At 48.6% G+C, this 15,989-nt stretch overlaps 1 protein-coding gene across 2 annotated transcripts in view; it reads right to left on the bottom strand.

Moving 5' to 3' along the window:
- The window catches only part of HYDIN (HYDIN, axonemal central pair apparatus protein), a 383,645-nt gene that overhangs the window by 50,184 nt on the left and 317,472 nt on the right, over positions 1-15,989 (bottom strand). For both annotated transcript variants that reach the window (XM_019535579.1, XM_019535580.1), the window contains exons 44-51: positions 13,882-14,050; positions 11,341-12,015; positions 10,354-10,569; positions 9,111-9,307; positions 8,529-8,711; positions 4,389-4,508; positions 1,510-1,669; positions 1,234-1,406 (exon numbers count right to left, since the gene is read on the bottom strand). In XM_019535579.1, the coding sequence (XP_019391124.1) occupies positions 1,234-1,406; positions 1,510-1,669; positions 4,389-4,508; positions 8,529-8,711; positions 9,111-9,307; positions 10,354-10,569; positions 11,341-12,015; positions 13,882-14,050 (1,893 nt within the window). The remainder of the gene's footprint in view (positions 1-1,233; positions 1,407-1,509; positions 1,670-4,388; positions 4,509-8,528; positions 8,712-9,110; positions 9,308-10,353; positions 10,570-11,340; positions 12,016-13,881; positions 14,051-15,989) is intronic.

Here is a 15,989-nt window from a genome sequence, read left to right as displayed (position 1 = left end):
GAAGGATGCTCAGAACGGGCTGAAAAAATTGTTTAAAGTTATTTCTGGTTCCATCACCTTTCCCTGCTCCTTGCTAGCTCTCTGGTCCTATACAGGAAAGGAGGTATAGAGATCATAGAATCATAGAAGCGGGGTCAGATCTTTAAGTCTGACCCCCTGCCTGGGCAGGAGAAAAATTGGGCTCAAATATATTCTAAAAAGCAGCAGGGCTTGGGGTTTCTGATTTAGACCACTGGTTAAGAGCAAGTGTATCAAAGGTTTCCTTCAGGATTTCAGTTATCAGTGTAGGGGAGGATCAGCTTTCACTAGGGAGATGTGGATTGGTGTGAGCACGTGGACATGAGGTGTGAGTGAGTGGTTCCTTTTCCACGTGTTACTGTTACTCTACATCATGTCACTGTGACATTGAACCACCTTTGCAAGTGCAATTTGGAGTTTGATGCTTAAAAGGACTTGTTTAAATATAATAACACAAATGGCATGAGGAGACATTGCATGCAAAGCTGTGTGCAATAAGGCCAGATGCTCCAATAGTGAGTTGTGAGCATGACGGCAGTACTGCCCCTGGTGGACACCCAAAACAGGTGCAAAGGAGAAAGGAAAGTAGGCCCAGATTCTCAGCCTCTTCTCTTTTACATGCTGTGAACCTAGACGCAACCTCAGAGTGGCCTGTGCAAAAGGGGGGTGGGGGGGAGGGAGGTGCAGGGTGTGACTGAGTACTTTTCTATGGAAATCTGAACAAGCATAGATGGAGCCTGTCACTGGAGAGAGGCTGCTTCTAGGATGTGGGCCTTGTGGGAGGGAGGATGTTAAAGGATGACATTCTGGCAGGAGATCTGAAATCTGATTGGAAAGCAAAGGGCTAGAACATGCTGACCACTGGAACAAACAGCACCTGCTAGCAAAGCCTTGGGAGCTTCTTCATGGAGCACACTGGAGCAGCCAGAGCACAGACTGGCTGGAAGCTGCAATAACACCAGCTGCTTGGCATCTAGCCCAAAGAAGACAGTGAAGCTGGAGGTCCACATTGCTCATGCTAGGCTCTCATTGCTGGGCAGTGAGTAATGGATGTTGGGGTGTTATGAAGAGCTACTGGAGTGATCACCTCAGCCCTCATCCTGAACAGCCCCAGAGAGGACGAGAGAAAGTGGACATAAATTGCAAGCCCTTGAGTCAAATGAGAAACAGCGAAGTAAGAACTGGCCCAGCTGGGCAGCCCTTGAGGATCCCAACCTGTGCAGCAGTAGCTTTTCAAAATGCAGCTGCTTGCGGTCAAGCTCCAATTCTGGACGCACTCCTTGGCAGCAGATACTGAAAACCACTGGCTCTGGATTCTCTTTAATGCAGCAGACAATGCTGTCTTCGAATATGCCAGCAGAAGTAGGGTATGCCCATATGCTCAGCTCCTGGCACAGCACAAAGAGAAGCACAAAGCAAAGCATTTATTTGGAGAGAAAAATGACTCCTGAATAGGGATCAAACTGAGAGTGGTACCTGGTTGTCACCTACCTGCTTTTCATTGGGTTTCAGTGTCATGGTGGGTGGGTCCAAGAGGTACGTGTTTGCCTTGAAATCATGCTGGAAGCAGAAGTGAACCTCTGCTTCCAAAGGGGATATGTTGAGGATGGTTATTTTCTCAAAGTTACTGGGATATCGGAGAGCCTTGTACCTGCAAACAGAATGGGGAACAAGCTGTAAAGGAATCAAAGAAAATGCTTCACCTTCATTCTCTCAAGTTTGTGAACAGCAGGACAGCCTTAAACAGCCCTATCATGATCACCATCAATATAAGAAGCATTATAACAATAAGAGTTTCTTACATGTAACTGAGTAGCCTCTGCATATTCCCACTTCTTGGATTAAGATGTCTGGGCCACTGAGAAGACACTGGATCCCAGAAGTGGGAATATGGAGAGGCCCCTCAAAGAAGAAAAGGATGTGTCATTTTAAAGATGACCTGAAATGAAAAAAAATAATTTGGGCTTGGACTCTTCCTTTTTTTTCTTTATGAGAAATGCTGCCTGATGGGCTTTTCCAAGAGGTTTTTTTGTGTCTGGTTTTCATCTTTGAAGCATCAAGAAATTCTCTTGTGTTCTCTGTCTTTGCTGGACATCTCAGGTGTAGTTTCACATGGAAACTGAAATGGTTGAGGGGAGTCTGAATCTTTGACTAAGACAGACGTTCTCCAAAATGAAAAACAGACTTTGCAGTTAAAAGGTTAAAGGAACAAATGAAAAAATGAAGTGTTATACAGTTTAGCTAAAAAAACCCTTCTTTCCTACTCAGATTCCACTGTTTCATGATGTTAAAATACCACAGTTCTCCAATCCTCCATAGAATTCTAAAAGGAAAATAACTTCATTTCTAACATTTGAAAAAGCTGATATTAAACCAAAAATGTTGCAGCAGCAGCAATGAACAGACAGCTTTTAGGCCTTTTTCAGCTATCAAAAAGTAACAGAACCTCTCCCTAGATGCCCCCCCCACTTAAAACCCACAGTTTATTCTTTTGCCAATCATTTTTTAAAAGCTTACATACATACTGTGGCCAAATCCTGAAGATCTTACTAATATTTATCAGTAATTTAATATATATTATAAGCCATTGTGACAATGCCTCAGTTGTCTCTAGTTCTTTTCATTGGAACTCAAAGTGCTTTAAAACATGGGTCAGCATCTTTGATCTCATTCATTTTATACAGAGAAAAAACTGAGGCTCAGGGAAGTGAAGTAACTTGCAAAGCAGACCAGTGGCAAAGCTGGAAGCAGAACCCAGATCTTCTGTGTTTTAGCTTATGGCTCTATACTCTGGACATCACTATTCCCCACAGAGTCTCAATGGAGTCTACAGATGATTTGCCCAAGCAGGAACTGATAAGGGTTGGCATACTGAATACCACTTCTCCTTAATCCTAGAAAAACATCTGTATTAGGCCTGTGCAAAGTAGCAAGTAGCTGATTCGGATCCAGATTTGGCCCATTCGGAGGGACAGTTCACTGTCCCGATTCGATTCAGCCAATTCAGATCTGAAGATCTGATGCCGATTTGGAGATTCAGCCATAGAACAAACAGGGAGAAGTCCTTGAGGATGCTGGATGCAGCTGCCTCCAGCTAGTAAGCCTGTTGTGGTGGGTGGAGGGGGGAGGGAAAGGGCATGGGCGGGACGTAGATCAAAGCCCCCACAGCGAGGGAGGGATTAGGGCTGGGGCTGGGACAAGTGACCAGCCAGCGTGGGGAGGCGCAGGACTCGGGAGGGGGCTCCCACCACTGCATGCTGCTGCATGCTGCTGGTCCAGAAGGGCACGGGAGCGGGCATGTGCCCCTGGATTTGCGCGGGGTGGGCCGGGCCGGGCTGCACTCTGGACAGGCAGTGGAAGGTGCTGGGAGTGGGGGCTATACCCTCCCACCGCTTGCCCAGCCTCCTCACACCTCCTGGACAAGCCACAGCTTCACCCCGTCACACCCTGGTTGGGCAAGCAGCAGCAGGGTATGGGGGCGGGGGCATGCACCTGGATTGGGGAGAAGCCGGTGGCAAGGACCATGAGGAATTTTAGGGTGGGTGCAGCCCTCCCATGGGCCCCACTCCACTGTGCTCTGCAGGGTGGGCAGAGCCAGGGCTGTGCTCTGGGCTGCAGCTGGGGCTAGCCACCCGGAGCACAGCCCTGGCTGCACCCTCCCCGCAGAGCACAGCTTGGCAGCCGGTGGCTGGGGCTAGCCTCCCAGAGTGCCATCCAGCTCAGCCTGCCCTGTGCAGATCCAGGGGCACATGCTTGCTCCCATGCCCTCCTAGACTGGTGGCGCGCAGTGGCAGGAGCATCCCCTACCTGAGTCCAGCGCCCCCACCGCCCTGGCTGGGCAGCTTGTCCCTGCCTCAGCCTCAATCCCTCCCTCGCTATGGGGGTGTTGGTTCCCCCCCGCAAACCACAACAGGCTTACCAGCCGAAGGCAGCTGTGTCCAGCATTCTCAAGGACTGCTGCTTGTTTAGTCTAAGGCCAAATCTCCAAACTGGTGCTGAATCTCTCCAAATTGATTCGGGGGCATCCAATTCGATTCAGAGTTTTTAATGGGTCTCTCAATCCGAGCTGGATTTGGAGATTTGGTCACCAAATGGGGCCGAACCTCCAGTAAATCAAATCGGCTACCAAAGCTTCACACAGCCCTAATCTGTATGCCTAAGTGAGTACCGTATCTATGTGAGCTCATTTCTGTCATCCTTCTCCTCCTTCTTGCTGTCCCTATGCCTTTTGTCTCTCTGAAACCTGCTTGCCTCTGTGTTCATAGGCAGCATCCCTGATAGTTTATATGTTATTGTCATCACACACTGGACATGCACCATGCTGGGAGACTAACATCATTGCCGTCTGCCTGTCAGAGAGAAACACATACCGGTCTCTTGACTTTCCGCAGAGCAGTGGGCCAAAATGGAATACCCCTGTGCTCATGACATACTGTTTGAAGATGATGTCATCAGGTTTCACACACTTCTTCCGGTGGGGAAATACCACCCTGGAAGAGAAAAGTAGATGAGTGAGGAGCTGTGGAATCCAACAAGCCTGGAACTAGAGCTCCTTTGAACAACTCTGAGAGAATATTTTCTTTTTATTGAAATTTGCTGAATTATCAGAATTAAACTGTTGCATAGAGATGGATCAACTGTGAGGAAGTTCTGCCAGAAGGTGGACAAGGCCCAAAAGAACCGGCCCAGCTTTTATTACTTGGCTCCTCAGCAATCCAGCTGTTAGGGAGGCAAGCGTCTGAAAGCCCTGGGAGGTCCAGCAGCTCCTCAGCAGCCCAGGCTGCCAGGGCACCCAGGATGGCTGGCTCCAGGGCCTTTCATAGATAATTTTACATATCAAACCACTCCACAAGATGGAATTGCTTTGTCTGCCCAGCAGTCCTTGTAAGAGTCAGCACTCTGTGAAAAGTGCAATCAAAGCAATGCTCTTCACAGAGGGGGATACCTACTGCCTTCCTCCACTCTATTTGCCCCCTGTCTCACTGAGAGACATTTCACCTCTCTTAATACACATCTCTCTCCCCAAAATGTTTATGAACTGGCATTGTCCTGGAGCATATGGCCATGGAGCACATCTGTCCTGTAAAAAAGGACCACTCAGTCTTCCATGCAAGGTCCATCTTTTCCCACACAGTAATACTCTCATGTCTGTTCTCTCTGCTCTCCAGCCTGTGCATTTATTATTCAGCATATGATTTAAAAATGCATTAGTCAGATATGATGCATTAAATGGTGTAGGCCAGACCTCTTTATGCCCCTCTAAACTGGTTAAACTATGGTGGCTCCTGAATCTGATCAATACAAGGCTAAACTATGCAACATAAGGAGGAGCTAGAAAGGAAGGGAAGGGGGCAGACACCAGCTTTGGACTTGAGTGTTGTGAGTTCAACCTCCTGCTCTGCTACAGACGGGCAGTGTGCTCTAGGGCAGGTCATTTTATCTCTTGTGCCTCAGCTCCCAAGCTCTACAAAGGAGGAAGAGCACTGCCCTGCCTCATTTTGGGATGCTACATATAGTCATGCTTATAGGAAACTCAGATCCATGTAAGTAGTTAAATGGGTTTCCCTGACTTCAGATTATCCAAGGCTTCAACTCAGTAATGGAAATTGGCTACAATTAGCGCACCAAAGCTACAATTTTTAATCTTGTTGGATACACCTCAGTCACACTCAGATTCCTTTCACCCTATGCAAATCCACTCACTGGGCGTGTCTAGATGAGATGCTTAACTGTGCTGATCTATATGTGTGCATCCTTACTGCACAGTAAAACCACTAATTTATATGTGCTTAGTTACTGCACAGTAATGCACCTGTAGACAAGCAAATTTGCTCCCAGGTCAGCCTTGTCAGTAGGGGGCCGGCCTCAGCCTAGCCCGAGGGCTCTGGGCTGGGAACCTGTCCTGCCCAAGGGCTGGGCTGCCTCTATGGCAGTTTCTGCCTTAGGCCTTTAAAAGCCTACAGGCATTTTGAGCGCTAGGGTACACCAGCAGGGAGCCTGAGGCCATTCCAGGCCCTTATGTCCCTCTGGGCAAGCTGTAGGCCAGCTGTCCCAGCCTGCCTGCACCCCAGTGCCGCATGCCTCACAGACCCATGCTGTTGAGGCCTGCAAGTTGCTTCAGGCTAGAGCTGCAGGCAGCTTCTGGCTGCTGGGGCTAACTCCACCTACCCGCAGCTCACCCCCACCAGCCTGCTCCAAGCCTGCAGGTGTCGTGGGGCATTGCCTTAGCTGCATGATTGTCACTCCCGTGTTAGGCCTCTGTGCTGGGCACTGCAGGCAGTTGGCCAGGCCCCAAAGCACAAGGACAGCTGCGCAGAGGCTGAGAGAACTGGAGTGGGACTGACCCATAATGGCCTCATCATTGCTGCTGCCCATACTCATGTCTGCCACCCAGGACCCCAACTGGTCATAGGAGGAGACTGGTAACCTCATGATGCTGTGGGGTGAGGCAGAGGTGCAGTGCCAGTTTGAGCTGGGTGGGCACTCCAATGCCCACGTCTATGAGGGGCTGTCAGGCTGGATGTGGAAGCATGCACACAACTGGTTGGTGCAGTCATGCCACATAAAGATCAAGGCCTTGTGGGCACAGTGGGTTGCCATCACTGACCACAATTGTTGGTCGGGGAGTGTCCGCAAGTCCATGCCCTTTATGCAGCAACTGATGGACATCCTCATGCCCCAGGACCCAGGCTGCAGCCGTGTTATCTACAGCAGCACGGGCAACATGCCCAAGCCCCTGACCTGGCCTCCCCGCCTGCACTCCTCTGGCCCCAGTAGGCGAGGTCTGTGGCAGAAAGCCACCTTGGTTTCTCCCCAAATTCTCTGCCCTGTGACAATGAGATTAAAATAGGCCCATCACAGAGGATTCACACCTCAGTATTTCAAACTGGTTGGCAGACAGCCAACCGGAGCTGGTCTCTACTGAACCAGGTGAATGAGGTCACAGGGGCTATATAAGTTAGGACTGCCCAGGAGGAGGGGGCAGCAGCCATGCGGGGGACACAGAGGAGCTTTACCATCTGAAACTGGCTCTCTCCCCCAAAACTCACAAGCTAGAAACCGCCTGCCTCCAAAAGGAAACTTCACCGGCCTTTGGAAGATGCTTGTGAGTAAGCTACTCAATCTGATTAGATATCTAGCTGGCAGTAACTCAGATGTGTGATCAAAAGGCTACCTCAGCCAGACTGTTTGCTCTTTAGGATTTCTACGATATTGCTCAATCTTGTACCCTATTTTCACCCTATCCCTGTAACCAGTGCAGTTTTCCTTTGTGACTGGTGTGGAAGACTTATTGAGGGGTGGGTCTAAATTATGCCTAAGAGACCCCTTAGGTCTGCGGACTAAGGGAGACTTTACTTTTTGCCCCCTGACTTGGGGAAGTGCCCCAAGTGCCTGTACTGGGTCGAGTACCCGTAGGACATTAGGCCTGTGTTTCCCCAAGGACACAGGGCCGAGAGTGAGTCCATTCTTGGGATGGTAGCAGCTAGGTTACCCCCAGACTAATGAGTGTGCTCCGGGAAGGGGGTCGGCCGGACATAAGGTGCCCTTAGGGAGGCATTCGGAGCCTGGAAGGTGGTCGGGCGCAGGGAGGTGGGTGGCTCAACGCAGGAGAGCCCCCTACTGGCCTGCCACAAGGTCTGCCTCCAGGGCAGCCTTCTCAGTGGTGGCTTTGTCCACACCAAACAGGTGGCTGATGTACTGCAGGCTGGTGGGCATAGACAGTTTGAGCAGGGCAAGGGCCAGCTGGGGTCTGTGGGGAGGGGAAGCTTGGGTGTCCTCCTGCTCCAAGTGGCCTGGGTCATCCTGAATGCCTCCAGCCACTGTTCATTATCTCAGGTGTGGTGGATGATGTGCCGTCATCAGTTCTGGCTGGCCTGGCAGGCCCAGAGGCGGTGCAGCTGGAGGCCCAGAAGGGCGAGGGTAGCCCTGGCAGTGGCATCCTGGTGCCTGTCATTGGTGTCCCTGTTGCGGTGGCAGCCCTGGGACAATGCAAGGTGGGTGGGCAGCAGGGATGGCTGGCCAGAAAGCAGCAAGGGGGCTGCCTTTTCAAGAGGCTGCCACCAGGGGGAGCTGGGGCCTGGAGCTCCCCCTGGTGGCAGCAGGGACCCATTGCAGAGCCCTGGGAAGTGGGAACAGATTGGGTGCCAATCTGATGTTCTAGTAGGTTAGCACCCAGGAGCAGGGACATGATTTAGGATAAAGGCAGAGCTTCCATTTAACTATTCCTGGTGCATTACTTTTTATCCTTTTGTTTTCTGTCTGCTGATTGATATGTGAACTGCAGTAATTTAGCCCCGCTAAATGCCCTTAGAGTTCTGTCCAAGGGTTGTATATGCATTACATGTTGGTACAAGGGTCTGTGTCTAGAAGGGCTCAGAGCAAGTGTGATATGTGTGGGGGGAAGCTGTAATATGCTGTCTAGTTTAGCAGTCCAGATTTCATTTAATCTTCTAGAGAATCTGTTAAGGAAACCATCAGAGAAATTTTACTGTGAGCATGCAGGTACTTACCTGGGGTCCTGGCTGATGGTAGGATAAGTGCATATACCCCTGAGGTAAATCTGATACTGACGGCATGTGCCCAAGATCTCAAAGTTCAAGGTCTGATCAAATTGCCCTGGGACAATGGAGGAAAAATGTATCTTCAGGGTCACTTCTCCATGAGCAGGCACTACCCAGCGGAAGCTGCTCAACCTGGTGGTTACAGAAAAAGCTTCTAACATTTCATAGGGTTAAGACACCAAGAAAGACAGGGTAACTCATGAAACCTAACACAACAGGTATCCCAGCCAGCTAGGCTTAGGAACCAGGGCCTGACACATGACAAGGACATCCCCACTCAAGCACCTGAAGACCATGCAATATCTGTGTAGCCGATTCCTACTATGTGATGTACTCCCTTGAAGCCGACCAAGAAATGACCACTGGAAAGCACGGCTGCTCCCTTCCTCAGTAGTATTAGCCACAAGGAATATATTACACCAGTTCTAAAACAATTGCTCACTGTTTGCTTTTGGGTGCAACTCAATGTGTTTGCTTTGGGTATGAGACCCTCTCTATATTCCCATGCTCCAGCATCACTTGGTAGCTCACCTGAGGAACTTTTCCTGGGACTGTCCCCCACTCATGGTGCTTTGGTTTAGGTCAGTCAGAGGTGTCAGTGGTCCAGGGGCTGTTCCTGGAAGGCCCTTTCTGCTGCGACCTGTGCTGCGCTTATCCTTTTGAGCCTCACGACTGGGCTCTGCTTTGTCCTTCTTCTGTCGGCCTTTGGTTGGGGTGGCCTGTTCTTCCTGTAGCCCAGTTCAATGGAGGAAGTGACAGTAAAAAGCGACTCGGGGGACTCCAAAACACAGGCAGCATAAGACATTACTGAGCCCTCATAGTACATGCCAAGCATAACAGCACTGATGGATAAGGAAAGCCTAGAGCAGATTCAGAACCCTCACTAGCCCACAGTCATGATTAAACAGTAGGAGTTGCTGCGCAGGGTCATCCCTGAGATAAGGCCTTGCCCTTAGTAGCCAGTGAAACAGATAACAAGTAATGAGTGCCCATTCCACACCAGAATAATGGCTTCTCTGTGCCACTTAGGTTAAACCCTTTATTGCTTGATGGGTTTTTGTTTTTTTAATTTTACCATGGAAACCTCTCTATACCAAATGCCTGCAAAATCCTAACCATAACAATGAGGTTCATGGGCTCACTTTTGTCACTTTTCATTCTTTGTAATCTCCTCTTCCAATCCCATCCCCTCTTCTATTGAATGACATTGACTGAACAGAGCTGAAATTCAATTTGTCATTTATGTAAAGGGAAATTGCAGAAAAAGAGGTCTTTTTTATTTGCTAAGGCTCACAATCAGGTTCACAAGGCAGTACCAAACCTCAAAGCAAACTAGGGAGCTATGGTTCTTTAAAGATACTGATGGTAAGGGCAGGTAAATAGGAAACAACTGAGCCAACTATTTTTAGAAACAGGCCCAGGTAACCACATGCCTCCTCTGTGTGCACAATTCTATGCATGGAGCATCAAATCAACTGCTTGTGTAAGTGACTGGCCACAAGTGCCAGAGGTCAGCTGTGTGCGCTATCGTGGAACTGCATAAGCGAGTCTGCTGCACAAGCACTCATACCCTTCCAGAAAATACATGCTTTTAAGTTTAGCAGGATTAGAGATAGTGGCGCCAGTCCGGACCCTCCTAGATGCAGGACCATGTCATTGCTCCATTGCTGAATCCCTTTATGTTTAGGTTTTGCAGCTCCCCTGACCCTTCACTTCCCTCCCAACACACCCTTCTGCACAGAAAACAAAGCAATGTTGCCATCTGTACTTGTACCTTCATTGTAGGGACAGAGATGGTTGCATCTGCATTGTTTTCAGCATCCTTTTTTTCTTCCTCAATACTCACATCTTCTGGCACAATGAAGGCAAAGTGTTTGACAGCTTCTCCTGCCACAGGGGCTGCCCGCCTCTCCGGGTAGGAAATCACAGAGAAAAAGGCAGCAGGAGGAATCGGTGGCCCTGAGGGACCCAGCCCCAAGCCATCTAGGATCTAAGCCAGAGAAAGTCTTTTATTAATGCCTGTCATCAATCTCAAACTCTTGCTTCCAAAAAAACAGTATGGGAGTACTAAATTGCTGTAAAGGGGACTGTAATGAGAAAGGACTTCTTTCATTGCAGAAATACAGGAAAAAATCCTGAGAAAGCTCTTCTGGGAGGACTAAGAGAAAAAAATCCTTCCCATAGTAAGGTAGCTGGGAAAAGTCACAGGCAACAACAATGTTTTTGTAATCTGCCCTGCTTTTGTGCCAAGTGTACTATTTTTGTGCTATTGGTTAATTCTTTCTGAAAGAAGCATACAGGATACAAGGACAGAAAACAGGGTAGGAGAGAATGTACAGAGATGAACATAAGGAAAATAATGACAGGAAAGTAAAAAAAAGGAGGAATAGTGGGGAATGAAAATGAAAAAGGAACAGTAAAGATTGGAATACTAATAATGTTCCTATGATCCTATGACATCACCAAAGATGTAGCTGAGGAGTTCAGACTGCTCCCAGGCATCACTGCCATTGGACAGAGTGGGAAACAGAGGCAGAGTAAAGTTAAATGATTTGCTAGGTTCTCAACTATGCAAGGAGCTGAGACCCCCCTCCTCCCAATCAGATTCTCCTGGGGGTACTAGAATCTTTTAAGTCTGGGTCTGCAGCTGCAGAACCTGGTGGCCAAAGTCTGGGTGTTACAGCTGTGCATGGCTAAGGGTGAGATCATGTTCCAGAACCCACTACTACCTGCTATCTCTCTTCACATGAAACAAGTTTACCTGCTCTATTTCAGGTAACCTGCCACTCTCTAGGATCCTCTTCCCACTGGATTCCTCAGAGCTCAGCACCTGGAACTCCAGGCATGGCACCCCCACATCCTTCTTTCCTTCCTGGTCTTTGTCTGCTCCTTCCACTACTTCCTTCTCCAGCCCAAACACCCTGGAGTTTTCTAGGGCTTTTAGCTTTTCCAGCCGCTCCTTCTCTGCTCTCTCCTTCTCCAGCCGCTCCTTCTCTGCTCTCTCCTTTTCCAGTCGTTCCTGACGCTCCCTTTCCCTGTCCTTGCGGCCCTTCCGACCTGATGGTGCCTGACGCTGATCTTCTGCTTCATGCTGAGTCTCATCAAGATTTGGAGGTGGCAGCAGAATGCCTTGTGCCCGGTCCCAGAGCAGCAAAATCTGGGTAATGTCCTTCTGTGCAGCATCATAGACCTTAAACCTCTGGGCCAAACTCTTTTCACTGTCACTCAGCACCTCTTTTTCTATTTCCTCCTGTTCTGGGATGGGAGGAGGCAGTGTCCCTGGCAGGACTACCTCCTGTAGAGTGAGTTTGCTCCTCTTTTTCTTCTCCTCCTTGTCATTTGAAACAGAATCAGGACGATCTTTTGTGGACACTTTCCTTTCTACTCCTTCATTCAGCCTGAAGTCTGATTTATTGGTAGTGGACTGAGCAGCAACCTGCAAGGTCAGCATCACGGGAAAGGAGGCAAGGATGTTCATTACTAACTTAAATTCTGTAAGATTACGCTTTGTATTGCTCTAGTGCTCAGAAGCCCCATTCTTGAACCTGGGAGGGAATCCCTTTCTTCCCTTTTTCTGCTACAGGTGTCAGGGTTTTCTTTAGGCCTTCCTCAGAGCATTAGGTGTTGGCTGCAGCCAAACCTGAGGATTTTGACTTGAGTGTGCCAATGTGCCTGCTGGGACCTGAAGCTAGAGGTTCCTGGCTAGAATGTCCTGTCCCTCTGCTCAAGGTCAGATTGATCGCCATATATAGGGTCAGGAAGAAATTTTACCTCATTGTCAGATTAGTACAAACTGTGGGGGGTTTTGCCTTCCTCTGTAGTGGGGGGCATGGCCCTCTACCTGGCATCTCTTGAGTGTGTATTAACAACTTTTTACAGAAGCAGGATATTGGCTGCTGTGATCCCCCTGATTTACCTGTGGCAGGTTCAGATGTTATGTCTTGTGTTGCACCAGAGTTGATGGTAATTTTACTAAGAGGTTATATTATGGATTTGTAGAGGATATTTTGGTTAGGGATGATCCTGTCTCAGGCAGGGGCTTGGATTAAATGACCTATGGAGGCCCCTTCTAGTCCTACTTCTCTATGATTTCTATGTGCCTCATGGTGTCAAATACTAAACAAAACCACAGAATCCCATCCCCAAAGGCTTACAATTTAGTTCACTTAATATAGAAATCTCCCACAACAAGGGCACAAGAGTGCCCTGCATGACATCCCCTGCCAAATTAGTCCTTACATGGGGAAATTACTTCTTTCTCCAGTTTTTATGATCACGTGAAAGCAATGAGGCTGACAGTCCGGACAAGATCAGCCCTATGACAAACCATCCTCTCTTCTAGGTCAGGATTAATATACTTTGATACAAAAGTGCCGAAGTGCTAAACGTTAAATGTCCTGAGTGCTAAATGTACAGCGCAGGCCTGAGTTATTTTCCACTGCTACTTCAGCCAGCCAATCCTGGATCAGGCTCCAGATCTCCCCTTATTTTAGAAATGAACAATACCTCTGCGTTAGGTTTGAATCTTCCTGCAGCACTTCAAAAATGCTGACTTCAGCAGGCTCAGGGCATTAGTAGGGAAGGTGATGTGGGACCAGGGATGGAAGGTGAATGGGGTGCATGAAGAGTGGTTGTTCCTCAAGGACACGATCCTTGAAGCACAAAAGAAAATTGTTTCCATGAAGATGAAAGGTAGCAGAAGGCAAGCCCTCCTGGCTCAATAGGGACATTACAGTCCTCTTGAAAAAGAAAAAAAAGAGGCGTACACACAGTGGAAGCTAGGGACAGTCCTCAAGGAGGACTATACAACAGTGATTCACACTTGTAGGGAAATGATTAGGAAAGCTAAGGCAGCGACTGAGTTTAAGTTAGCCAAGGGAGTCAAGGACAATAAGAAGTCCTTCTTTAGGTATGTAAGGAGCAGAAGGAAAACAAATGGAAGTGAGGGGCCCCTGCTTAACACCTTGGGATAGCTGGTAATAGACACTTAGGAAAAAACTGAACTCCTGAACGACCACTTTGCTTCAGTATTTCACCGGACGAAAGGGAAAGACAAGCGAGATAAAGATCGGGGGCACTGTGAGAATGATAGCCTTCCCACTGTGGATGCTGATCTGGTGCAAAACCAACTAGAAAAGTCCTGTTTATTGTTCATTCCCAGCTACTGGTCCCTGGGAACAGCAATATCTGAGTGACTGAACTTCAAGTTGCTGTGGTGCTCAGTTGTTCCAGTGATGGGAACAATGCAGCAGATATGGTCCATGAGGTAGAGGTAAGGATCTTTGTTAATGTAGCTGTGTACCTGCTTGCTTCCAAGCTGGCTTTTCTTTCCTGAGGACTCATCTTTTTCTTTGCTTATCTCCCTCTTCCATCGCTTGCTCTTCTTTTTCATCTCTTCCTCCTCTCGCAGGCGCTCAAGCTCTTGTTGCTGCCTCTTTTCCTCAAGTTCTCGAGCCAGCTTCTCCATCTCCCTTTAACGGAGCAGACAGAAAATGTATAGTAAGAGGGCCTTTGTACACACAACAAAATTGGCCTTTAAAGTGGCTTAATTGCCCTTCTGTGCTGCTTTAATGATGTTATTATTTACATGCTTGGTGGCATATTCTGCTTTAATGGCATTGCTATTCATATACTCAGTGGCGTATTCTGCTTTAAATAACTTTGTTACGTAGCAAGGTAAAACCCACCTGAGGTGTTTTAGTTTGCTACGTAACAAAGTGCAATGGTGCACAGGGCACTGAAAGCCAATCTGCTTGGGGAAGCTTGGGCTTGGTGGCTTCCAGAACCCCGTGTACCGTCCCCACCACATTCTCATACCACCAGCATACCCAGCCATCTTCCTGTCACCTTACCACTCTGCCCTAGGGGCAAACTAGTTGTTCCCAGGCAGTCCCAGGAGGCAGGGATGGTGCATGGGGTACTGGAGCTTGTCTGCCCCTCCCATGCCTGGGAGGGGCAGGGGGTGGGTGGCGATCTGTCAGTGGGCTGAATGTTCCCTGAGCTGCAGGGGACCCCGGTGCTTTCCTCCGTGGTGGTGGTACCCCCCAGATGGCACCTGCCTGCTGGCACCTGGCCTGGGTGGGGGGGCACGCCACCATCGTGGAGAGATGCACCGGGCCCTGCACAGCTCAGACAGGCTCCAGGAGAAAAAAAGAAAAAGAAAAAAGATCAGGCTCCTTGCCACTTCTCTTTTTAATTCAGTTGAGTTTGCCTGCATGAGCTGGCACTGGGTTGCACGGGGCCTGGTGCTTCCCTCTGCGGTGGCAGCACCCCCTGGGTCTGCCTGGGCCAGATGCCACCTGGGGAACACTGCCACTGCCCACACAGCTCAGGGACCACTCGGCCCACCAGCAGCTTGCCTTTCCCCCTCTCCCCTCCTTGCTGCAGGAGAGGCAAGTAGAATCTAAGGTTCGGGCCCCCTAACCCTTGTGTACATGAGATGGGGCTTTAGTTCAGTTTAGTTCTCCCTAAATTGAAATGGTGAGTTTTTAAAAGCCCACCATTTCAGTTTAGGGAGAACTAAACCCCTGCCACATGTACAAGAACCCATAGGCTCTAAAGTGTCTATCACCCTGGGTAATGTGTGCTTTTCAGCAAGAGTCTGGTCTTGTGGACCCAATCCACTGACTCCAAGGCTGGAAGGGACTATCAGATGATCCAGGCTGACTTATTCTAAGCATGTATTTGAAGCCAGAGTTAAGCATATGCCTAAGCTCTCTCTTGAACATGAATTCTTTCCTTAAATGAAATCTAATTTTCCATTTTGCACACCCTAGGCTATCGTTAGCTCTTCTGGCTCATGCCACTAAAGAGAAGTTGATGAAACTGGAATTGCAAAAATAGCACTGTAAGAACTTAACCTAGTTTGAGGATAACATCTCAGTTAAGTCATTATAGTTCATATGCAGGCTTACAAAGACACAAGATCTCTCTGTGCCTCAAGGACAATTACCACTGAATTTTCATTGTAGTCTTTAGTTCAGCATTATTAAAATATGGGAGTGATGATGAGGACACCCAGCTCTGCCCAATCTGTTTCTTCAGTGGATCTCAAAAGCACCTTACAGTATAATAAGACCTGTTCTACCACTGAGGAGATGGTACCGATGCACAGTGAGGTGAAAACCAAGGTTACCTAGAAATCCAGTAACAGCTGGGTAGAAACCTAGGTGTCCTGAGACCCTGGCTACAACTGGAGAAAGCAGAGGGCCCTTTGAGCAATACTGGTTTCCTCTGGTATGAGAGCAGAGTCTCTGTACCTCACTCTTGGGAGCTATAGCTCTTCCATTATGACCCAAAAAGAGAAACTGAAGTTCCCACTGCCATTTGTGATGGATACTTGCTCCTCACAGCTTACACATCAGAACAAAGACTCCTGTTTCATTGGACACACAAGCCAACTGTAAAATG

The sequence above is a fragment of the Crocodylus porosus genome, unplaced genomic scaffold, assembly GCF_001723895.1.
Source record: "Crocodylus porosus isolate Cpor-Errol unplaced genomic scaffold, CroPor_comp1, whole genome shotgun sequence".
Classification (NCBI taxonomy): Eukaryota; Metazoa; Chordata; order Crocodylia; family Crocodylidae; genus Crocodylus; species Crocodylus porosus.
The sequence above is the reverse complement of the archived record's forward strand: the minus strand, read 5'-3'. Positions and strand labels throughout refer to the sequence as shown.